Source organism: Alexandromys fortis, unplaced genomic scaffold, assembly GCF_014885135.2.
Source record: "Alexandromys fortis isolate MF-2015 unplaced genomic scaffold, M_Fortis_MF-2015_v1.1 scaffold_217, whole genome shotgun sequence".
Lineage (NCBI taxonomy): Eukaryota > Metazoa > Chordata > Mammalia > Rodentia > Cricetidae > Alexandromys > Alexandromys fortis.
Genome location: NW_026068098.1, coordinates 150659 through 173247, shown reverse-complemented (window position 1 = coordinate 173247; position 22589 = coordinate 150659). Strand labels below are relative to the sequence as shown.

The 22589-nt window shown below is 53.5% G+C and overlaps 2 protein-coding genes across 4 annotated transcripts; one reads left to right on the top strand and one right to left on the bottom strand.

The window, feature by feature from the left end:
* Nucleotides 1–17: 17 nt before the first annotated feature.
* On the bottom strand, nucleotides 18–16647 carry Slc4a2 (solute carrier family 4 member 2). 3 transcript variants are annotated; one of them, XM_050123750.1, is made up of 23 exons: nucleotides 16152–16647; nucleotides 12905–13018; nucleotides 11090–11252; nucleotides 10704–10948; nucleotides 10511–10629; nucleotides 9213–9445; nucleotides 8974–9116; nucleotides 7787–7967; nucleotides 6558–6693; nucleotides 6293–6458; nucleotides 6051–6165; nucleotides 5752–5936; nucleotides 5408–5633; nucleotides 4991–5206; nucleotides 4760–4908; nucleotides 4481–4675; nucleotides 2027–2278; nucleotides 1827–1916; nucleotides 1549–1715; nucleotides 936–1189; nucleotides 681–850; nucleotides 330–503; nucleotides 18–246 (listed from the first exon to the last, which is right to left on the bottom strand). In XM_050123750.1, the coding sequence occupies exons 2-23, from the start codon at nucleotides 12953–12955 to the stop codon at nucleotides 166–168; spliced, it is 3711 nt and encodes a 1236-aa protein (XP_049979707.1). In that variant the 5' UTR covers nucleotides 12956–13018; nucleotides 16152–16647; the 3' UTR covers nucleotides 18–165. The 3 variants fall into 3 exon arrangements, with proteins under 3 accessions (XP_049979707.1, XP_049979706.1, XP_049979708.1); XM_050123749.1 differs by lacking the exon at nucleotides 16152–16647 and adding an exon at nucleotides 15113–15280; XM_050123751.1 differs by lacking the exons at nucleotides 12905–13018; nucleotides 16152–16647 and adding an exon at nucleotides 12350–12434.
* A 286-nt stretch (nucleotides 16648–16933) lies between these two features.
* On the top strand, nucleotides 16934–21221 carry Cdk5 (cyclin dependent kinase 5). The gene is made up of 12 exons (XM_050123758.1): nucleotides 16934–17080; nucleotides 17675–17763; nucleotides 17842–17909; nucleotides 18010–18070; nucleotides 18169–18225; nucleotides 19356–19451; nucleotides 19579–19653; nucleotides 19808–19904; nucleotides 20084–20154; nucleotides 20590–20649; nucleotides 20754–20834; nucleotides 20977–21221. The coding sequence occupies exons 1-12, from the start codon at nucleotides 17044–17046 to the stop codon at nucleotides 21061–21063; spliced, it is 879 nt and encodes a 292-aa protein (XP_049979715.1). The 5' UTR covers nucleotides 16934–17043; the 3' UTR covers nucleotides 21064–21221.
* The last annotated feature ends 1368 nt before the right edge of the window (nucleotides 21222–22589 follow it).

The following is a 22589-nucleotide window of genomic DNA, read 5'->3' as shown; positions in this document are numbered from 1 at the left end:
AGAAGACCAGGCCTAGGTTGGGGTTGAAGCACTTTACTGCAGGGTGGGGAGAAGGGGGCTTTAAATTATTCACTTAAATAAAAATGTGGAGGGGTAGGAGGGGAGCCCCAGCCCCCAACCCCTGTCCCCTACCCATTAGTCCCTCTGCTACGCTCTGGACAGCAGCTACACAGGCATGGGCATCTCGTTGTACTCATCCACACCTTCACGCTCATCAAACACTGGCTCTGCCTCATTAGCATCCAGCTGTGAGAGGAATGGAAGTGTTGGCCTTTATAGAACCACGGAAGAGAGGAGTGGAGAAGAGAGAGGGGGGAAGGGGTGCTTACACATTTCATTTCTCGCTCGGTGAAGATGCGGGTAAGTACCACCATGCGCAGTGGCACTGTGAGGATGAGGATGAAGGGGAAGGCCAGGGAGGCGGCTGTGGACATGACCGCCCAGAGCAGGGCCAGGCACAGCAACTGCAAGGCAGTGAACAGGTGCATCCGCATGGTCCGAACCTGGGGGCAGAGAGGAGGTGAACCTAGACATATATCCCAGCCAGCCACAAGGACCAGGACCCTCCTTCCTCTCCCCTGGGAAATGAACTACCACAGGGATTTCTAGAGCTACTATGTACAGGGAGGAGACAGTCTGGCTGAGGTGCGGTTCTGCACCATTTGAGTGCAGGAACTTACCTTCTTGACGTAGGTAACATCTGGGTGGTGTTTGGGTGGCATGAGTAGCAGATGCAACCGCTCATAGAATTGGATCCCATTAAGGGAAGTAACTCCCATGTATAAGAAAATGCCAAAGAGTACAGCCAGGGGGATCTGTCGTAGTAGGTCCCCAATGACCATGGAGAGGCCTGGGAAAGGAGAAGAAACAGTGGTTCCCTCCAGTGAAGCTGGGGACCTACAGGAAAGGTGAGGTTCAGAGTAAGGGCAGCATACCTACAAGCAGGGCCACCAGCAGCCCTGTCACCCGCTGTTCCTTGACCTCCTGAATCTTGGGTTTGTCTCCAGGTGCCACAGCCTTGCTCATGACAGTGAGTGCATTGGCATGAGTGACAGAGCGAACTGTGGCAGCAGCCAACCAAGGAAGGCCAAAGAGGGCACAGATGCCACCCATGGCTACAATGAGCAGCAGGTCCAGGTGGAAACCAGAGCCCTTCTGCAGCATCCGCTCTTTCTTGGAGATGATCAGCCTGGGGGAGGAGAGGCACTGTGAACCCCAGGGTACCCACAGCATGGGAGATCATATCATTCCAGCAGGTCCCCACTGGTTCTGGTGGACTCTGTTCATCCCACTGGAACTCCATCATAGAACTGAACTTGTGTCCTTAGCTTGTATCTTACAAAATTCCTCTAAGCCCTGCTAGGCTAGCTTGCAATGTGGGTGCCCTGTCCCACCTCAGGTAACATCAATGATGTTTCTGTTGCCTGCAAAAGAAGCTGGTTAGCTGGCATCCAGGGTCCCCTGAGGTCCTTGCCCCATGGTGATAGATCCTATACTGTATCCCTGAGCCTGGCTGAGGACTCTGGTCCCTTAGCTAGGATGGCTCACGTGGTGATCTGTGTCTCCATGAAGATAAGGATGAACACCAGGACAGCAGGCAGCAGGCTGGCCACCATCATCCACACGGGAAAGGGGCTCTTTTCTCCAAGAGGGTTGATGACCCAGCCCCGCTTGTCTGGGGCTGTCACGGAGAATCCACTAGGCACACTCAGCTTCTGCAAGGCAGAGGGAGTGTGCTGTTACAGAGGGTACTCAGTGGAGCATCAGAACCCAAGGTGGTGGAAACAGCCCAGTAGCATCTTGCTGCTACTTGTGCAATGCCTCACCTGGGTGTAGGTGTCCTCAATACTGTAATCCACAAGCACCATGATGAGGATCGCAATGGGCACCCCGAAGTCCCCAATTACCCGCCGGATCTAAGAGGGCAAGCACCATGCTCAGAGGCCTCCTATTCCATGCAACTCCCCAATACTTCCAAGTTATCCCCTTCCTGTCCTCAGCTCCTCCAGTCTGCAATCCTACATACCCGGCCAGGGAAGAACCGGCTGTTCTTGAATTTGCGAAGGAAGAAGGCGATGAAGAAAGTGCCAGCCATCAGTACCAGCGATAGCAAGGCCGTGTTGGGCTGGCCCCGGGGCTTCTCTGGTCCAGACTGCATGGCTGTGCTGCCGTTGTCTGGCACCAGCATGGTTGCTGTCCAAGTCATATTGCCACTGCTGTTGTCTGCCTCTGAGTCGTTGGAGACTGAGCAGCCATGGAGAGGGTGTTCCTGGAAGATCTGGGGAGGAGCCACAAAGGACCATGGGCTGAACTGGGGTCAGGGTGGATGTTGGCGAGGTAGAGGAGTTTGGCAAAGGCCAACCTGCCTTCTAGAAGCTTGTCTTACCAGGTTAAGAAAATGACTTAGTGCTTGCTTCAGTAGCACAGATACTAAAACTGGGTACAGAAAAGATCAGAATGGCCCTGTGCAAGGATGGTATGCTGTACTGCAATGTTCCATATATTCAAAAAAATCAATCCAGTTCATTTATCTTTTTTTTTTTTCCAAGACAGAGTTCCTCTGTAGCCTTGGAGCCTGTCCTGGAACTCACTCTGTAGACTAAGCAGGCCTCGAACACACAGAGATCTGCCTGCCTCTGCCTTCCAAGTGCTGGGATTAAAGGCGTGTGCCACCACTGCCCAGCTAATCCAGTTTAAGTTAACACTATATCATTCATCCAGTGTCTCAAAGAAAGGTTACAGTCACAAATTCACATGTACAGGGTCTGACCACAAACATACAAAGTATGAGATGTATGTGTGGAAATTTTCACTTAACTTAGTTCATTTGCACAAATATTATTTCTTTACATTTATTTAGTGTGTGTGTGTGTGTATATGTATGTGGGCATGCATGTGCCACTCATAGCACCCATGTGGAGATCAGTAAGACTTTCTGGAGTCAGTTCTCTTCTACCCATTAGCTGGGTCCCAAGAATCAAACTCAAGTCACCAGGCTTGATGGCCATTAACTTCACCCACTGGGTCATCTTGTTGGCTCTCCACAAATATTTATTTTTTCCCTTTTGACATAGGGTCTCACTATGTAGACCAGACAGACGGGCCTCAAACTCAGAGATCTAACAGCCTCTGCTTCTGCATCCAGAATGCTGGGCTCAAACGTGTGTGCCACTGTACCCAGCCCCAATATTTTTTTAATATATCTCAGTAACAGTTTTGTCAGTTAACTTTATGAATTCCAAAAACCCAAATTACATTTCTTTAGATTCATTTTACTATTATGGCATTTAGACTCCAGTTTTTCAACTTTTTAATTTGTTTTAGAGCTGAGGACCAAACACAGGGCCTTGCATATGTTTGGCAAACACTTTACCCCTGAGTTAAAACCCTAGCTCCTATTACAGCCTTCAGAGAGAGTGATCAGGAACCCACTTCTTCACTGGCCAAAGGCTGCATGGTCATGTCCTGAACAGCTTTTTAAATGTCGGTATCTGTGGGTGGCAATGTTCTCTTCGTGTAAGTGCCTGTTCAGGGTTTCAGGTTTTTAAAAATGACAAATATTTTCATAGTCACCTGCATGTAGAAATCTGCAAAATATTCAGAGACTTTGAAAACCAACTGTTTCAGCTCATGTTGAGCAAGTATGACATATAATAAAGAATTTGAAACTGAAACTGAAGTAAAAGAAAAAGATTTAGTTGAGACTAGAGTCTGGTGTAAGTGTAAGGCTACTTGGGGTGGAGAGGGGGCAGAAAGGTCACGGGGAATGGGAGAGAGCCAGAGCCAAAGTTGGGCTCCAGGGGCTAAGGGAAGAGGAGGAGCCATGAGCACGGAGGATCAAGGATAGTAACTTCTGAGATTTGTGTGTTAGATATCCAGACTATGTGTCACCTTTGGGCCCTCATTTTTCCATTCCTGGATTCTAATGAAAGTGCATGTTATCCTTGCTATGAAAAATATGAGTTTTTGAAATACTAATCTGATGTTGTTTGCTAATGACAAGGAGGCCATGGAAGGATGGGGGTGGAGTGGGGGAGCACAGACTGTGGTGCTAGAGCTCAACTCTGCCACACTCCCAGCGACCTTCCTGCTTTCCCAGCTCTTCTAGCCCTTTCTTGATTTCATGTTACTTTGTGCTTCTGAAAAGATGATGCCAGAATTACCCTGGCCTATAGTCCAGAAGAAAAAAACCAAGATATGAGACAGAAAAACACAATTAAAGTGAAGAAAGCAAGGAAGGAAGCAACAGGACTCAGTGGGTGAAGGGACTTGATGCCAAGCCTGACAATCTGAGCTCCATCAAAAGGTCAAAAAAGCTAAGCGACTCCTGTGTGTAACCCTGACCCCCTCCACATGGGCACTGTGACACACGGACACATGCGTGCATGCACACACACAGAACAAAGAAAACTGAATTAAAACATTTTTCTAAAGACAAAACAGTATGCCCCAGGCTCCTTTGTACCCTACACACACCCACCTTGATTAGCTTGTAGAAGGTCTCATAGATGAAGATGAGGGAGATGAGGAAGGCGAAGATCTCCTGGGTGAATCGGGAGACAAAGCGGACCAGGAAGCTCCCCTCCAGAGCCACCATGAGCAGGGCCAGGAACACCAGCCAGAAGCCAATCCACACTCGGCCCACCAAGTACTCCAACTGATTGCTGCTGCAGAACTGAGCAGAAAAGGCGGGGAGCCCTTAGGGTGACAGGAGCTGTGTCCAGGAAGGGCAGTAAAGTGAGACACAAGGTCCTCTTACCGAGAAGAAGGCTTCCTCAAACACTAGCAGAGGCCCAGAGAAGCCAATCACCAGCAGTGGTTGAGCCCCGAGCAGGCAGAAGATCACACCTTGGAGTGCTGTGGACATGATCAGCTCTGATACTCCTATCAGGTCCTGTGTCTTCTCTCCTGCAGTGGAAAAGGAACAAGCTCAGTACCTGGTGGCCAAGCCTTATGCCCACCTGCCATCTCCACTAAAGCCTCTCCTTACCCAGTAGGCCCCCAAAAGTGATGGCAGGAGACAGGGCGGCAAAGTAAATAAAGATCACAGCAGCCAGGCACTGAGGGTCAAGTGCATCGCGGAAGTCACTCAGGTAGTGGGGGTATCGGCGCCGCACGTCACGGATCAGCCCCCCAAAGGGCCGGCCCGTCCTCCGAAGGGGATCATCTTCAGCTGCACCCGCCACCTCTACCATCTGCAGGAGCGCTGCAACCCAGGCCTCCGTCAGGGTGCCTGTGGAGCCCTCCCTCCCAACCACCCCATCAGGCCCTCCTCTGTGAACACAGACCACATTGGCGCCAGGAGCAACATAGTTGGCCTCCTTTGCCAGGCCCCTACAAGCCCTCTATTGCCCTCAGGCTCCCTCCTTAAGGCAGCATCTCCTGGCCCAGGCCTACATGGGCGTACCCTTATCTTGGGCAGACTTGGGTTCTAGCCCAGCCCCAGGGGGTAACAGGCGGCCCTGCTCCTCTCGCTTCTTTAGCATCTGGCGTTGGAAATGGGCAACAGAACGCAGCAGCTCCTCGCCCTGCACTTCTGAAGGTGGTAGCACCACACTGCAGTCCAGGAAGGCATTGATAGCAGTCAGCAAGTCGTCCCGTTCATCTGCCAGGTAGGCTGCCTCGTGGAATTGCTGCTCAAGCAGATAGGAATCAGGGAGTATACTAGGAGGGGGCTAGACTGGGAACTGGGGCTGCACAAGGTTAGTGGCTGAGGCAGGATGCATAGCATCAGATGGAGAAGAAGCTGACCTTGTCAGACATGAGGGTGGAGATGGAGCGGCCAATCTCATGGTAGTCCATGTTGGCACTGCTGGGGCCCAGAAGCAGGAAGAGGAAACGCACGGGTACAGGCACCTCCAGAACTGCATCCAGTTCCACAGCCTCCCGCAAACGCACAAAGGCCATGGTGGGGCGAGAAAGGAATTCCACACAGCCTAGGGATATATGGAGTCACCATGGACAAGAGCAGTTGACAGGAACCCTCTGGTCTCTAAGTCCTGAATGGCCCTGAAGCCCAGCCTCTACTATTCCCTATTTCCCCCACATACCCACAAGGACTACGGTAGCCTCAGCATTCTCGGGGATCTTCTCCAGCAGCTTCAGCTCATGCTTGGACTTGGAGCGGGTAATGCCTGCAGGTGGGGCTGGGGGTGGAAGCTCACGCTAGGGGTTGGGAAGGGAGGAAGAGGACAGAACTCAGTCTAGGCAGCACCTCCCACATGTTCCAGCTGCATCTCCACATTGCTCGTATCCTACTGCCAGCCCTTAGACAGGGTTCATTCCCCTTCACCTCTCTATCCACCTCCAGTCGGGTCTCAGGAACACCACCAATGAGCGGCTCTGTGACGTGAGGATCACTCTCGGTCCCCTGGGCATGGTGATGCCCCAGCAGAGAGCCTAGAGAACCCGCTGAGATGTTTCGGGGAAAGGAGAACTCTTTCTCGTCACTTGGGTGGCTGATGGGACAGAGGACAGTGAGGGTCAGGAAAGACAACAATGGGGCTAGGGCCAGGGAGGCAGGATGTGACAGGGGTCTTCCTACCCTGACGCCATACCTGTGTTTCAGCAGAAGGGCGCGTAGCACATTGGCTCTATCCTCTGCCTTGATCTGGTCAGAGATGACCATCTGTTCTACCACCTGATGGGCCACCCCAGGCAGGGTCTGCTGATCCAGGTCCAAGAGCACAGCTCCTGCGATAAGGTGGCAGGGAGAGGACCAGTAACAGCAGCGGGGAGCAGACGGGAGGGAGAGTGGGAACAGGTTGGCGCAGCCAGGCAGGGTAGGCCAAAGGTCTGGGCTTGAGTACCAACTCTGTTCCTAAAGCTTCTACCACTTTGCCTTTCTCACCTATTTGTCCCCCTCCTTCTCCCCTCTCAGGAATACTGTATGAGGTCGATAAAAACTACCAAGATTTAGTTATCCGATGCCTTATCCCAGGAGCACCCAGCTGAGGTTACCAGGGGCACCCACTACAGCTACATCCTCTTCGCTGTAAGAAATTCATGGTGCTGCCTCCCCATGATGCTCCTGGGGTCCTGGATCTCCCTCATATTCCAGCCAGTCTGTGGCCTTGTCCACATAGCAACCCTGGGGTCAACTGAAAGTTTCCAGACTTCCCCCTTCACTTCTGCAAGCCCAGTGGGTGCTTGCTGGTACCCCAAAAATGTGTAGAAATGGAACTCCTTTCAAAAGCTGCCGGGTCACTTATCTGGCAAGGTCAACTTTCCAGAACAAAGAACTAAGGAATAAACAGACTCAACTGCTCTGAGCAGCCAAAACAGCCTAAGCGATAAAGCTCTCTGGCGTTTTACCCAAAGCCTAGAAACTTCACTTGCAGCGTGTTTGCTCTTCGTTTGGAAACAATTCCAAGAGCAGAGTTCTCTGTCCTCAGCTGCTTAGAAACAGCCTTTTAAAGAGCAACTGGGAGTGATTACCCAACAGGAAGGAGGAAGCAAGTCCACTGGCGTCCTGAGCCTCTGGGTATTTGGTGACGTTCAGACAGCCCTACAGGTTAGGTAATATTCCCAGATCCTCTAAGATGTTAAGAAGGAAGCTGGGTGTGGAACACATGCCAGTAATTCCAGCACTCAGGAGGTAGGGGCAGGAGGATAAGGAGTTCAAGGCAGGCACCAGCTAAATTGTGAGTTCAAGGCTAGACTGGGCTACTTGAAGGTGCTATAGAAGGAATGTCAGATGTTTCTCATCCAAATGCTTTCAAGTCATTTTTAGCTTCAGTTATGGGGGTAGAAGCAAAGGGTTCATACAGCAGGTAAATGGAGGTACCATGGGCCAGTGTTCTGCGGAGCTCCAGGAGGCTTCGGAAGGACAGTGAGGCCACATGAGGCTTCCCCCAGCGCTCGGTCTCCTCCTCCACATCCTCCTCAAATTTTATCCAGCGGGCTGTCTCCCGCCACTGAGGCTCCTGGTTTTTGTCCAACAGCAACTCATTCAGCTCCACAAACACCTTGGGGTGAGACGAGAAAATGCTGCAGGGAACACAGCCAGAGGCTGCCAGAATCCACCTCAGGAAAAGCAGCACCAGAAGCATACATGACCTAGGGCCATGGTGGATGGTACACGGGCATGTGTGACTTACTAACCAGACTTGGGTTTCCCTCATCTGTAAAATATCTCTACTGTGAAGAGGATTCACGGAGACAAGTGGAGTTACCATGCAAGGAAGCCATGGGCTTCTGGAGACTGACATAAGCCTGACAAGACTAACAGCAACGAGCGGTACTCCCAGCCCTCCAGGACACTGGGGCAGAGAGGGCTGAGGCAGAACTGCCTTGTGGTGGAGGCCAGCCTGGGTTCCATAGCAAATTCTAAGCCAGTCTAGACTACCAAACAACAGGGCACGGTCATCTCTATAGGACACTGCCAGGGTGGTAGCAGGAAAGGATTTGCTGAGGGTGGGAACCGTCCCTAGCTGGGCAGTGGCCATCTGGGTGTTGTGGGCATAATGTGTCCCTGGACTGGACACTTGGCACAGGTGTGATTTACATTACACTGCTATTATAACTCAATAAAAACATTTAAAAAGGAAACCACACTATATCAAAGTTCAGAACCCTGCAGTCTGAGATGGGCAGGGTCCCTAAATAACTAAGTGACCTTGGGCAAGGAACAGACCTGGTTTATGGCTGATACCACCCATACTATTTCTCCTTCACCAGCTGGTGGAAGGCTCAGCTGAGCAGGGAAGCGGGGCATTGACAATGAAGCACTATATGCAGGCAGCCTGAGGGTTCCGTGTTTTCTCTTGCAGACCACTTACTGCAGCCTGTCAGCAGATGGCCGGGATACACATCTCAGGGAAGGCTCACCTCGCTGAAGGCTCACCTCACGGAACACAGTACTCTACATGAGCCCATACTGCCCTAAGGACGCAGTGGGCAGCTCTGGGGCACCACCATCGGTCTGCCTGGTAGAAGGGGAGGTGATAGAAGACATGATATAGATAGATGTACCTCATGGGGCTTATGGGGGGCCCGCGGTCGTGCCCGAGGTGTGGGGCCAGGCTCTCGACCTTCCCGGGCAGCTTGTGTAGAACCTTTGGCATTCTTCCTCACCAAGTGTCGCCGTACCCCAGGAACATCCTCAAACCGGTGACCTGGGGGTGCAGAGAGGACCAGGATCAGTTTCCTCCTTTTCTTACCCTTTGTCCCACCAACAATGAGACTGATTATAGGCACCAGCAAGCACTCACTTTTCATGAGGTCAAGGTCAGCTGTGGCCAGTGTCTGGGCCTCACTCTCATCAGTAGGGACCCTGGGCAGTAGTGCCTGCTCCACCCCTGTCATACTGCCAATTCGTCTTCTCTCCTGAAGGTTGTAACTTCGATGTCCAGGCTGGGCTTTGGTCAGGGGACGTCCTGCAGCACCTCCATCATCACCTCCAGCCGTGCCACTGGCCACCGCTACCATCTCCTCCACCAGGGTTCTGTAGAAAGAACAGCCATGAGTCCAAAGAGCCTGAGAAGCACACTTACCTCAGCCCTCCTCGCCCCCACTCTTGCAAGGTGGGCACGTGACAAGACTTGAGGATTCTGAGAGCCGACAGCCAGCATCTGAATCCCAGCTCTAGCCTTTCGGGGTTGAGCAGTGGCCACAGCCACCCCAAGGCTCATCTCGATATAAGCCTTCCCCATAGCATGGGTAAAGGCCAGCATTCCTCAGTGTTTTAGAAGGTGAGGTTTTGGAAAAGTAACATTCAGAGCCTAGCATTTATCAGTATTAACTCCCCTGCCCTTCCAACCTGGCAGTATGTTTATGGAGGGCTGAGCCTTGCCCTTCAGATGCACCAGTTCCTGCCCCTACTCCTACCATCCACTCAGCCCACGACCTCGCTATGCCACGGTCTTGCCTGCTTCTCCTTTCCTTCCTCAGTGCCAGGATTTCCTTGCGCCTCCCACCTGTTCCCCTGCCAGCCTGGCACCCAGTGAGCCTATACACTCACTCTCTAGAGGGACACCATGTCCTTTATTTCCCATAGCACATCACTCTGCCTGGTACCCAGAAACAACAGGTCTGTGATAGTCATAACCTTAAGATTTTGTTCAAAGTCATTTCCTCGTGGAAGCCTTCTCTGGCTAGTGCCCCCACACTCCTACCAAGCGCCTGTACTGACTCTGCCTGCGCCCGGTCATTGGACGCAGGGATGTTCTGCTGCCACTTCAGGTGGCAACATCTGTTTTCCAACTGGGTGCACTTGGCAGCTCCCGAAAAGAAAGAGGGGGTTCTAGTAAGCACTCCACCACTGGCCCAGTGCTCAAGCCAGTGCTGGGGACGAGAGCAGCTGAGACTGGTAAACCACCCTATAATCCTTATCAAGGCCAGGAAGCCCTATCCTGTCATGCTCTCACTTCCCCAAGTAGCTGGGGAGAAGTGGGCCTGGAATCAGAACCCTAGCCTGGTTAGTTCAGGACTCCTGCTTTCTTTCATGCCTCCTCCCTGCTCTAGCAAGGGGAGTGCCTACTTAGAACACTGCTGAGTACCGTCTACTTACCCCGTCTGTGCTCCTTTGGTGGGCCGGGAAGCTATCTCTTGGTGGGGCATCTGTGTAGGGGGGGATGGGCTTGTTCTCTCTGCCTTCCGTTCTCCACTTTCATCCTCTTGGAGAAAGAACTGCAAGAGGAACCCACAGGGAAAAGTAAGGGCAGGACCCTGCTGACAGCCCCCAGGGCCGAGGCACCACTTACCTGCACTGAAGAAGGTGTAGAGGCAGGGGATGGTTGCTGTGGGGGAGCCCTGGACCCTTCAGCTTCACTGGTTTCATCCTCATCTTCCTCCCCTTCCTCGATTGTAGGGGTCTCCCCAGTGGGAGAGGCTCCAGGGCGCCTCCGAGGTTTCCGTCCTGGGCCCTGGGGAGTCTTGCGGCGGCGGGCATCAGGAGGCAGATGGGTGGACAGTGGATGGTGGATATGGTGGGAGGACTGGCGGTGGTCTGCAGGGAGGAGGGACTTAGCAGCAGGCAAGCACAGCATCCCTCTTTCCAGTCCTGGCCTCTCTCACTAAGACCCAGCCCATTCTCTGTTGGACAGTGCAAGCTGAGCCCTCAGCCTCCCTTTCCCATCTGCCCTCTCACATTCAAAGTCTTCCTCCCCATAGCTTCGGCCTGGCTCCTCTCCTCCTCGGGATCCAGCCTCCTGCAGGATCTCCTCGAACCGTTCTACACCTAGGGTACGAAGTTCGTCTTCTTCTTGCTCAGGGAACCCAGGTGTTCCGGGGCTCAGGCTTTCAGGCTCTGGCTGTGAGAAGGAATGGACGGGATTCCTTGGGAATTGTCCCCGAAGGCCCTAATCTGCCCAAGGATAGAGATCTAGTGACTCTATCAACCTATCATCCCGCGCAGCCACCAAATCCTTTCAAAGTAGGGACCTAATCCACATCCCCAGCAACTGCGGCCTCCAACGCCAGGGACCTAGCTTCCCAGCAGCTCAGCCCCCCCTAAAAACGGCCCAGTGAATCCAGGGCAGGCCCACACTAGAAAACTCCACAGAACTCCTGGTCTAGCCCTTCTGCAACCAGGCAGAATGTGAACTTCCCTGTTCCCGCGGCAGAAGAAATTCCTTTGGCTGGAGGACAATGGCTGAGCTTTAAAAGTAACTTCTGAAGGCATCTAAACTAACTGCCTCAGTAGTTCTGAGTCAAACCTAACCCTGCCTGGACAGAAATGTATGCTCCTGCTTGGCCAGAAAGCCCCCATCCCCTTCATAGCAGCACACATGCCCACCAAGGCGGCACTATCCTCCCCTCACAGCCAGCCAGCCAGTCCCGCCCCTCACCCCACCCCCACTCCCCCCCACCTGAGTCATCCTGCGGGAGAGCAGCAGCTGACAGCAGGGCCAGAACTGCAGGAAAGCTCAGGCCGCTAAAGGACCAGCAGCCTGGCCCAGCCCCCTGCCCACCCCACCCCCAGCAGGTCTCAGCTCCAGGCGCCACCACCAAATATTTGCTCAAGAGCTTCGGGACCTGAAGGGCGTCAGGACCTCCAAAGGCCAGGGTATGCCACCCCTTCCATGGCAGTGCCAGCTGCTACAGCAAGGAAGAGCCAGGGAGAAGGATCAGTCTTGGGGAGACATGCAGGGGTAGAGGTGGGGAGACACAGAAAGAAAAAAAAAAAAAAAGAGCCAGGGCAGGCAGGGACGCGGGACTGGAGAAAGGAGGTCCTGCCCAGCCCATCTCTCTGCAGCTCCAGCAGACTCTCCCGAGCACTTGCCCCATTTCCACCAGAAGCAGCTGGGCAGGAGGAAGCTGGTGAGTGAGGGAGCAGCAGGCAGGGAACAAGAGAGGCACCAGCTCCTGAGGAGCTTGTAGGGTGGGGGAATGGGCCATCTCCTCAAACCTGAGGTTGTAGGAGGAAGTCCATGGCGGCAGGGGTGAACCTGGAAGGGGGAGGGCACCAGCCACTGTCCCTTCCCAGTCACGTGCCCCGATGGGCTAAAGTGACCAATATAATGCGGCTGATTGTGCCACCAGAGTTAATCATTAGACTCCTTAGGAAAATCAGAAGAGGGCCATGTGGGGTAGTGGCTACATCAGGGAAGGGGGGGAGGACGGGCCTGGATGGCACGTGGGCCAGGGGCGGGGCCAGTCACTGCCGGCAAGCTCCGACTAGAACTTTGGTGTGTAGAACTTGTGGGAGCCTATACAGTTAATATCCAGTCATAGAGGGTAACAGGGGTTAAGATCTAGGGCCCTCAAACTTCTATCCAACTCCTCAGAAAAATGGAGACCACCTGTCCCTCCCCTTCCCCATTTCAGCATCCTCATGCTCTCAGCAAAGTCTGGGTATGGATGGCAGTGCCTCTCAATCCAACACAGCTTCTTTTTTGTAGTTTCTGCACCCCACCCACACCCCACTGGAGCCTGGGCCAGCTCACCTGCAGGCTGGGCTTACCGTGTGCAAAGAATCTGCGCCCGAGGCGGGGCGCCTGGGGGCGCTGCTCATGGCCAAATCTTAGCCCTTTTCGCTGTCGCTTCGGCTTTCAGGGCAACAAGGTGGAGGCATAACCTGAGTACGGAAAAGGGCTAGTCACCATCGGGAAAGAGTAGACCAATCCCCAGCTCAGCTCAGGAAAGTAGAGGAGCCTCAGCTGTCTGCCACTCTAGTGTCTCCAACTATACCAGATCCTTCTAGACTATGAAGGACCTCATAGTAGCTCTCAGAGGTAGCAAGAACAAAGAGGAGAGTTATGTATAGAAAAGAAGACCAAAGAGTTGGACTGCAGATAAGGGGCTGGTTGGCTGGCACAAAGAGAGAACAGAAGCAGAAAGGGAAGAGGCAACAAAAATGAGGCAGGAAGGAGTCAAGGCCCAGCCCTGGAAAGAAAGCAGAAGAGATGAGGGAGGGAATGGTAAAGAACAGAAGGATCAGGAGTGAAGGGCCAGACGGGAACAGAAACCAGGGGCTCCTGGAGGTGAGCCTGAGACCAGAAAGGGGTGTGGTAGGGAGTGAGACACCCCACAGAGCAAGAGGGGTGTGGAGGCCAGGGTGGCTGGCTTCCCAAACAGAAAAAAGAGGACCAGAAAGAACTTTGGAGAAAACCCAAAAGGGAAAGCAGAGGGCCTGCGAGTAAGAAGGTGGTGCCCCCACAGGGCAGGCCAACCAGCAGCACGACCAGCCTAGGCATAGGACAGACGTAGGCTCCCCAGCGCAGTTCCACTTACTCAGTAGGACGAAGGACAAACGAAGGGACTGGACAGTGGGGCTTATAATGGGGGAGGGGCACGTGACATCGTCAAGGGGGTGGGCACAAGAATCCTGAGGGGCAGTCTCTATTCCTCCCCTCCCTAGCCCTGGGCCAGGAAAATCTGAGTGGCAGGGCAGCCCTCCTGACAGTGACTATAGGGTGTGAGCTCTGTGAGCGGGGTGGAGGTTCCCTAGCCAGTGCAAACTGGGGTACCCATTCCTAGTGAAGGCACCACCCAAGGCTCTCCAAAGGTAGCAAAGCCAAGCTGTTGAAGTGCTGCTGGGAAGTTGGGGTTGTCTGACTTATGGCTACCTTGGCAGTGAGACAAGTTAGTACAGGGTCAAAAAATAGAGGTCTTGGGGGGATCAGCCCAGGGTGGGGAGTCTGGGCTACACATTCCTGGCAAGAACTCCAACTCAGCTGACTGATCTTTCCACCTCCCCCTCAGACGGCCTTCGGCCAGGGCCCGCCAGTGTGGGGGAGAGGTGCCAGGGAGGGGACCTGGTCTAGGAGGGGTATAGGGAATCTGTCCTCAGCACCTGCAGGTGCTCACTCCCACCTCCAGGCTTCGCCCTCAAGTGTGTTCCTCCACCAAGCCCTCCTCCCTTTACCCAGGCGCCCCCACCCCTCCCCCGCGGTCGTAGAATACAAAGCAGCCTCTGTCCAGAGCATCGGTGCCGATAATCCTAGTGGGGGCACATTCCCCGGACCAGCCCCGACGGGCCCGAAGGATTAGCATCTCTCCCCCAGCCCAAGGGATTAGCAGTCCGGACCCCCACTTGGGCATTAACCATTCCCCAAGTGAATTTGTACATTCCACAGCTCTTGGCTGTGGAGCTGGTGGGGGCGGAGAGAGTTTGATAAAGTGGACCCAGATTTGAGGCAGCACTGCCTCCACACCCAGCAAGGAGTTTCCTAAACAGAGAAAGGAGCCCCCTAAAAATCAAACTTCAGACTCTTCTTTCCCATCCTCACCCAGTTGCTCCCCCTTCTGTCTGACCTCTTGTCCTGACCTGACCCGCCAACCCCCTTTCAGGGCTCCGTTTTCCAATTGCGAGATCCGGGGGATTGAGATCCTGGGCAACCCCAAAACTGGCAAGTTTCGGGGGAAAAGGGTAGTCTGGAACCCGCCCTAGAGTGAGAGAGCAAGCTGAAGGCAGCAACTCTCTAAGACTACCCCCTCCTGGTAACAGGGGGCGCGGCACCCTGGCTTTAGGTAACTCTTAAAAGGCGGACCCCGGGATCTCGTTTCGGAAAGGTACTCCCACTCACCTCCCCATCCTTCTCTCTCCCTAAGACCTCGCTCCCTGCGCCCCAGTCTCCGCCCTTTCCTCCACTTCCACTCCCTCGGCGCTCAAGTCTCCAATCCCCCCCCCTCCTTCGCGGCCCTCCCCCTCCCCCACCTATTTGCTTACCCGCTAGCTCTGGATTTCGTGTCCTGGGGGTCTCCGGGTCTCCCCTGATCCTCCGGAACCCTCGCGCGCTCCCGACGACTTCCCGGTGCCCACCCCGGGGCGCGCCCCCGCCGCTCCCAACTTCTCCCAACTCAACTTTCCCCCGCGCCGCGGGCAGGCCAGCCTCCAGCGTGCGCGCCCCCCGCAGAGCGCCGTGCGCGGCCCCGGCGCAGCTAGCTGAGTGGTGGCGAGAGGCCGCTGAGACTCCGCGGCGGGTGCGCGCTCCCAGGCACAGCCCGACACCGCCGGCGCGGCACCCCGGCTGTCCCCCACCACCACCACGCCCGCAAAACCTCCGGGGACGCCCTCTTTTGGTCTAGTAAACTACCTCTGGGAGGAAAGGAGTCAGTTTCACGTTGGGGATCGAGGGAGGGCCAGGAAATGGAGGCTCAGGGACTTGAACAACAGATTCTCTGGCGTTAAGGCTCAGCAGGGCTCCCGCCCAATCAAACCCACTGCCTTCAAGAAAGCCCTGTGTCTGCTTGAGAGAACGGATGGCACACGAATGTGAGGGGTAATGATGCTAGAGTTGGGTGACCGTGACCCTGAACTGATAAAAAACCTAACGACTTGTTGAGGACTCGCTTTCGCTCGAACTGCCTCCGCGCTGAATGGAACCCTGTTCGCAGTCGACATCTCTATTTTAAAGACCTTAGTGTGTCATCCTGTTTTCTCAACTAAACCAATTATTTCAGATAAAGAATGCACTTTATGCGTCTTCAGTCTGCCACGTGGGCGATTCACAGTATTGTTTATGCAAAAGCACTCAGATTTAAGTAAGTTAATAACAAATGGTTAGCGTTACTCTGGTTCCGGCGCTGAGGAATGCTGTTTGGGGCCGTTTTCGCCCGGTTCACAGCCCTCAAGAACGCAATCATGAGACAATTAGAGAGCAGAGCAAGAAAATCTATAATCAGCTACTTTATGGGGTGAGGTAAAGGCTGCTTGCTGCAAGTGTAGCATCTGTCTGTGGTCTTGTCTGTTGAGGGGAGTAACTGACCTGCCAGTCCTCGTGGACCACACCCTGGCTGACTCCAGTGGGCCTGATCTGAAGACTGGGATCTGGGGGACACCCAGGCTCCAGTCAGCTGGCCTCGGCATGTCAAAGTGGAGCCTCTGGAGTCCGGTGGCTTTCGAGACGATAAAATGGGCCCAGCAGAAAGAGGGGTTTCTGGCGTGTGTCCCTCCAACTCAAATCCAGCCTCTAATGGGGCACACCTGTCTCGCTGCCCAGCCCTGTAGTCAGCTGGTCCCTGTGAGGTCATCAGCAGTAAGACATCGCTCAGAGTTATTCCCCAATCAGTCCTGGGGTCACCAGGTGGCCTAGGGAGAGGTGGAAACTAGTGCTGAAGCTGTCAGGAGGTCGCTGGCGACTCAATACACCCAACCAGGTCAGAGCCGGGCCAACAGCGCCCGGGATCTAGGCCGTCAAATGCAAACTTCAAGCGGAATACCCCACCCCCTCCCTCACTGTATTCTGGAACGCGTAGTCCCGGAGCGGCCCTTTTCTGGAAGGCTGTGAGCACAGAAAAGGCATAATAACAAGAGCGGGGCACACTGGGAACCTCCGCGCCTCGGCGGAGACGCCCGAAAAGCGGACACGCGATGCTTTCTGGGAGTTGAAGTTTAAGGTTTGTCTTTGCGGTGGAAACGAGTCCCGGGAGTTGATCGCTGCAAAGAGTCCGAGCGCAGCCTGTTGGACTTTGTAGTCCTCATGCCCTCCGTCACGGGTCTTCTTGGGAAACATGGCCATCTCGGAACTACAAGTCCCAGACGCCTGTGCGTGGGGGAGCGGGTGGGCGGGGCTGGAGCTGTGGGTACCACCTCCTCTGCAACGCCAGGGCCGGGAGTCTTAGAACCCAGGGCCCGCAGGGGTCCCCGCGGCCGCTGCGATGCAGAAATACGAGAAACTGGAGAAGATTGGGGAAGGTAATGGAACCACGAGATGTTCCTGCAAGGTCCTTTTCTGAAGACCCTGCTTGCAGTCCCTGCTCCCTTACCGTCAGCTATCTATACCTGCAGGGTCCGATCTCAGCACTAGTCAAAAGACCTGGCCGCTGAATCCAACACTTGGTGCAGATACCAGCCCTTCTCCCTGTGTTAGCATCTGCGGCAAACTCTTGCTCTTAGCGTTAGCTGTCTCTATGGACCCGTCTTCCTAGCCGCGGCACTTCCTGTATTTCTCAGCCCTAGCCTCAGCATCACATGCAAACCTCACCTGGAACCCCTGCTTCAATTCACTGCAGAACCTCCAACCTTAACATTTTTTTGCAGGCCTTCACTGCTCTCCTAGATTAGTCCTCGCTACTGCTACTTCCCGACCTCAGCTCCCGCCCCCCACCCCCCACCCCCGAGCTTTTGGCAGATTCTCCCTGCAGCTGAAGCCTTGAGCTTTTTTAGACACCTTCGCCTTGGCATCCTCACTCACAAAACTACTCTATGCCCAGCCTTTACCTGAAAACTTGCCCTTACACAGTAAGATGTTGAGAAGAATCCTCTCGCTCACCCCCGACCTTCCCCTAGGCACCTATGGAACTGTGTTCAAGGCCAAAAACCGGGAAACCCACGAGATTGTGGCTCTGAAGCGTGTCAGGCTGGATGATGACGATGAGGTAGGACTGAGGCCTGGGGGGATGGGTATAAGGCCTATTTGGGGTGGGCTATGACTACTGTCCCCTTGCATATTGTAGGGTGTGCCAAGTTCAGCCCTCCGGGAGATCTGTCTACTCAAGGAACTGAAGCACAAAAACATTGTCAGGTAAGGTCTGTTGGAGGAGCTAGGCCCTCATTAGACTGGGCTGGTACTGGGCGGCTAGAGGCCTATTGGGGGATCTGGCTGAGCCTTTCATTCTCCCTAGGCTTCATGATGTCCTGCATAGTGACAAGAAGCTGACGTTGGTTTTTGAGTTCTGTGATCAGGTGAAAGAGGGGCTGGGGGGCTTAGTAATAATGGGAGGGTATAGGAGCCCAGACTAAGGTTGAACTCTGTCCTCTTCTCCACACCCTCATCTCTTTAGGACCTGAAAAAATATTTTGACAGCTGCAATGGTGACCTGGACCCTGAGATTGTGAAGGTGAGGCGGGGGGGTGGCTGGGGGTTCCCAGAGCCCAGGTGTGCCTATAGTATTAGCACTCCTTGGGTAACAGGTTGAAGTCCTGGAGTACCAGAGAAAACCTGATTCTGCCCTCCAAGGCTACTGGTTTTGGTGAACATTCTTTGACTTGCACAGTATCTGACTTCAATGATGTCATTTGTACTCAAGAGATGAGACACATGAGAAATATTTGTTGAAATAGATTCAACAAATACCAGCCTGCAGAGGGGCACATACTTCTAACTTTAACACTTAGAAGTCCGAGGCAGGAGGATCTCAAGCTCAAGACTAGCTTGAGCTACATAGCAGGGCCTTCTCTCAAACATCAAGGCAAAAACAAAACAGAAAGGGATTGGAAAGATGGCTCAGCAGTTAGCATATGTTACTCTTGCAGATGATGTGAGTTCCGTTCCCAACCCCCACATGAGGTGGCTTCACAACCACCTGTAACTCCAGATCCAGGGGGATCCAGTACTCACTTTTGGCCTCCAAGGGCACCCACACTCATGTGTACATACTCCTACCCCATATACATACATAATTTAAAAATAAACTAAATCTTAAGAGGGGAAAGCTAACACAACAAATATATGCTGTAGGTTTTGCTTTGTACCAGTCACTGTTCTAGGCCCAAGACCAAGTGCCGTGGCCTGGGTTCCATACTATAGCTTTGTGTCTGTGTTGATGGTCATGGCGTGTGTGCTAAATTGCAGCTATGTAGGGGAGGCAAGCATGGACCTGAGATGCAGGAAGGCCCACTAACCTGCCAGGCCAGAAAAGTGAGGAGCAAGGACAGCTTGGTTAATGTTGTACCTCTTCTACCCAGTGCATGCGAAGCAGATTCATAAAAGTAACCGGACGAGAGGCTGAAAAGCCAGATCGGTTGTTAGAGCACTTGCTGCTCTTGCGGAGGACTCTCTTCTCAGTATTCATATTGGGTAGCTTACAACTACCTGTAACTCCAGGTCCAGGTGACCCTACTTTTGGCCTCTACAGATACACACACGCACTCAATTCCAGAATAATTGGATGGACTTATCAATTTGCTGTAGGTCATATGGGCTATAGGGCACAGCGGATCTGACTTCCTCTTCCCTGCCTCTCCCCAGTCATTCCTCTTCCAGCTGCTGAAAGGCCTGGGATTCTGTCACAGCCGCAACGTGCTGCATAGGGACCTGAAGCCCCAGAACCTGCTCATAAACAGGGTATTGCTCTGGGAACAGGGAGTGAGTTTACACAAACCGGAGCCAGGGATGGGGAGAAGGAAGCTGGAGCCTGCCCTAAACCATTTAAAAGTCTTCTCCATGTCCCCCTTGTGTTATCTCCCCTTAGAATGGGGAGTTGAAATTGGCTGATTTTGGCCTGGCTCGAGCCTTTGGTATCCCAGTCCGCTGCTACTCTGCTGAGGTGAGCCTGGGAAGTGGTCTGTGAGGTTGAAGGGAAGGAGTCCCCCAGTGGTTTCTCTATACCACGTTGTTTCCTCTGCTCTCTGAGCCCCTCCTGGACCTCCCTCCAGCACTCTAAGTGGGAGGGGGCTCCCTGTGGGTGGGGTCTTCTCCAGGTGGTCACGCTGTGGTACCGCCCACCGGATGTCCTCTTTGGGGCCAAGCTGTACTCCACGTCCATCGACATGTGGTCAGCCGGCTGCATCTTTGCAGGTGACACATTGGGGTTCTGCAGAAGCACTTGCTTTCCCAGCTGGGTTAACAAATAGGGTCTGGAGGATCTTTTGTGAGGGAGGGGAGAGGGGCTCTTGGGGCTGGGACTGGAAGGCACAGGGGCACTGCAGAATGATGGATCCTTCATGTGCTCTATTTTATCCCTGTCTCTTTCTCAGAGCTGGCTAATGCGGGGCGGCCTCTCTTCCCTGGCAATGATGTGGATGACCAGCTGAAGAGGATCTTTCGATATCCTTCCAGTGCCCTTAGCCCACTCTCCTTCACCTCTTTGTAGAAAGGGAGTGAGCATGGAGCTCCGAGCAGGGGTCAGAGGTCACCATTGCTTACCTCCACAGTGTCCTTGCATGGGGTCACACTGTGGAGAGATGTAGCCTGTTGGACACCTGATGAGGCAGTTGAAAGTTGCTCCAGTAAGCCTTAGGATAAAGGAGTAGGGGTTCTTGGAGGAAAATGACTGGTTTCTCATTTTTAGGACCACAAGCATCAGGGGTTGATTTTCCTGGTCCACTGTAAACACCATAAAATGGGGTTCATCTCAGGCTAGATTCAGACATAGAGCAAGATGGTATGAGAGAAGAGGAGGTGAGAGTAAGGAATCCTCCCCCTCTCCCCTGAGGTGTAGGTGTAACCCTCCTCACAAGTGACCCTTGACCACATGGACACACTGCTAGGGACACCGACTGAAGAACAATGGCCTGCCATGACCAAGCTGCCAGACTATAAGGTGTGACTAGCTATGGGAGGTCTTAGTTCATTAGAGGACCCTTTTATTTTCCAACTCTTATGCTCCATACCTCTGGCCTGACTCTGCCTGGCCCTCCTCTGCAGCCCTACCCAATGTACCCAGCTACAACATCCTTGGTAAACGTCGTACCCAAGCTCAATGCCACAGGGAGAGACCTGTTGCAGGTAGGCACCTAGGGGTAGATGCAGATGGGGGCATTTGCCTGCCCAGGGTTAGAAACTGGGGACTGTGGTGCTTGTCCAGAGGGACAAAAAGATGGTGGCTGTCCTGGTCTGAGCGCGCTTCTGCCTTTCTTCCCACCTGCAGAACCTATTGAAGTGTAACCCTGTGCAGCGCATCTCAGCAGAGGAGGCCTTGCAGCACCCCTACTTCTCTGACTTCTGTCCCCCGTAGGCTCTCTGACCCCACCCTCACAGGAGGGTGGAGAAGTGGGGTGTGGGAAGCCGAGCCCCAGCTGTGCTGGGCCCAGCCAGGGTAGAGTTGCCCTGGCCCGCAGTTTTCACTCCCTCCATGGACTTTATTTAATTTCATAAATTGGCTCCTTTCCCACAGTCTGCTGATATGGTGGCGGGGTGGCTCTGAAGGGTGGCTGGTGACCCCTGTCCTGACCTACTACCCTCTGTGACCCTGCCTACAGCTTGTGCAATGAGCTGCTCACTGTCTGCTCTGCCTCTTTACATGTCCTGAGACCGAGAACAGGAAGCCATGATCCCCATCCTTTTGATTGTATCATGGCAGCGCTGTCTCCACATGCAGGCTTATATCCTCCTGCACACTTTTCTCTTCTGCCTAGAAGGGCCAGATACAGCTCTGAGGTAGGATGCTGCTGGCCTGAGTGCAAAAGTTGAGCCTCCTCCAGAATGGGGAGAATGGGCCAGGCCTCTCTATGGGTGTTTCCACATTCTAGATAGAGCCTTCCTTCTCTGTTTTCACACTCAGAGTTGTAGGCTGGGGCAGGAAGGACCCAGAACTGTGTGGGTCTCTGTCATGAGAACAGTCCTTCCCTGTTCCTGTTTGCCAGTCTCCCAGTGGTTGGGATACAGTAAAAGAAGGAAACGAGCTGAGGCAGAGGTCCAGTGTGCCCTCTTGGCAGGAAGGAAAAGGCAGGGCTCTTTCAGTCCCGCTGTCTCAGGTAGGCTGTCAGCTTCTGTGGAGTGGTTGGAAAGGCAAAAACTTTCCCACAGCATGACCTTCGGAAGCAGGACACCAACCTGTGTTCTTGCACGAGGAGTAGATCCTCTAGTGTAAACCTGCCACTCCCACCTTCTCACTGAACTAGTTAGAACCTCGTTCTGGCTATACTCTTGGTACAGCGAATACCTACTGACCATGCCCACTGTGGGCCATCACATCTGGGCATGCGAAGCCTGCCTTTTTAGCTGTTGATAGAAGGTAGGCCTGGTGGTACAGGCCTGTATTCCAAGCTACCAATAAGCCTGAGGCAGGAGAGCTGCAAGGCCAGTGTGGGCAGCAGAGTGCAAAGTCAATCTGGACAATTTAATGAGACTCTGTTTCTAAATAAACAAGATACAAAAAGGGCTTGGAAGCCAAACATGGGTGGTATATGCCTACCATCTCAACATTTGATAGGTGTGGGCAGAAAGATTAGGATCAAGATCATCAGTGGGTGCACAGTTCACCCGCAGCCTGAAGTGTGTGAGACCCTGCCTCTGAAGAACAAAAGTGATGGGGATGCACTTCTGCAGGAGAACACTGCATAGCAGGCGTCCTCCAGACCCCGATCTCAGTCCCCATTACTCAAAAAAAAAAAAAAATTAAAATGGATTTGATAAGCTCATTAACACTAAGGTGCAATTGATTGGTCTCTTAAGATTACCCTCCCCCCCAGAGAGTTGTAAAGCCTAACTTGGACCCAGGTCCCAGCTGGACAGTGGACGGAAATGGGGAGGCTGGCACCG

What these genes read in the sequence shown, in the direction of transcription:
- Cdk5 (XM_050123758.1), top strand. Translation starts at nt 17,044, where the DNA reads ATGCAGAAATACGAGAAACTGGAGAAGATTGGGGAAG. An exon ending in ACTGGAGAAGATTGGGGAAG is followed by an intron (nt 17,081 to 17,674) that starts GTAATGGAACCA and finishes ACCTTCCCCTAG; the next exon opens with GCACCTATGGAACTGTGTTC. An exon ending in AGCCGGCTGCATCTTTGCAG is followed by an intron (nt 19,905 to 20,083) that starts GTGACACATTGG and finishes TCTCTTTCTCAG; the next exon opens with AGCTGGCTAATGCGGGGCGG.
- Slc4a2 (XM_050123750.1), bottom strand. Translation starts at nt 12,955, where the DNA reads ATGAGCAGCGCCCCCAGGCGCCCCGCCTCGGGCGCAGATTCTTTGCAC. An exon ending in GCTGGTGGCCCTGCTTGTAG is followed by an intron (nt 851 to 935) that starts GTATGCTGCCCT and finishes CTCCTTTCCCAG; the next exon opens with GCCTCTCCATGGTCATTGGG. An exon ending in CCGAGCGAGAAATGAAATGT is followed by an intron (nt 247 to 329) that starts GTAAGCACCCCT and finishes TTCCTCTCACAG; the next exon opens with CTGGATGCTAATGAGGCAGA.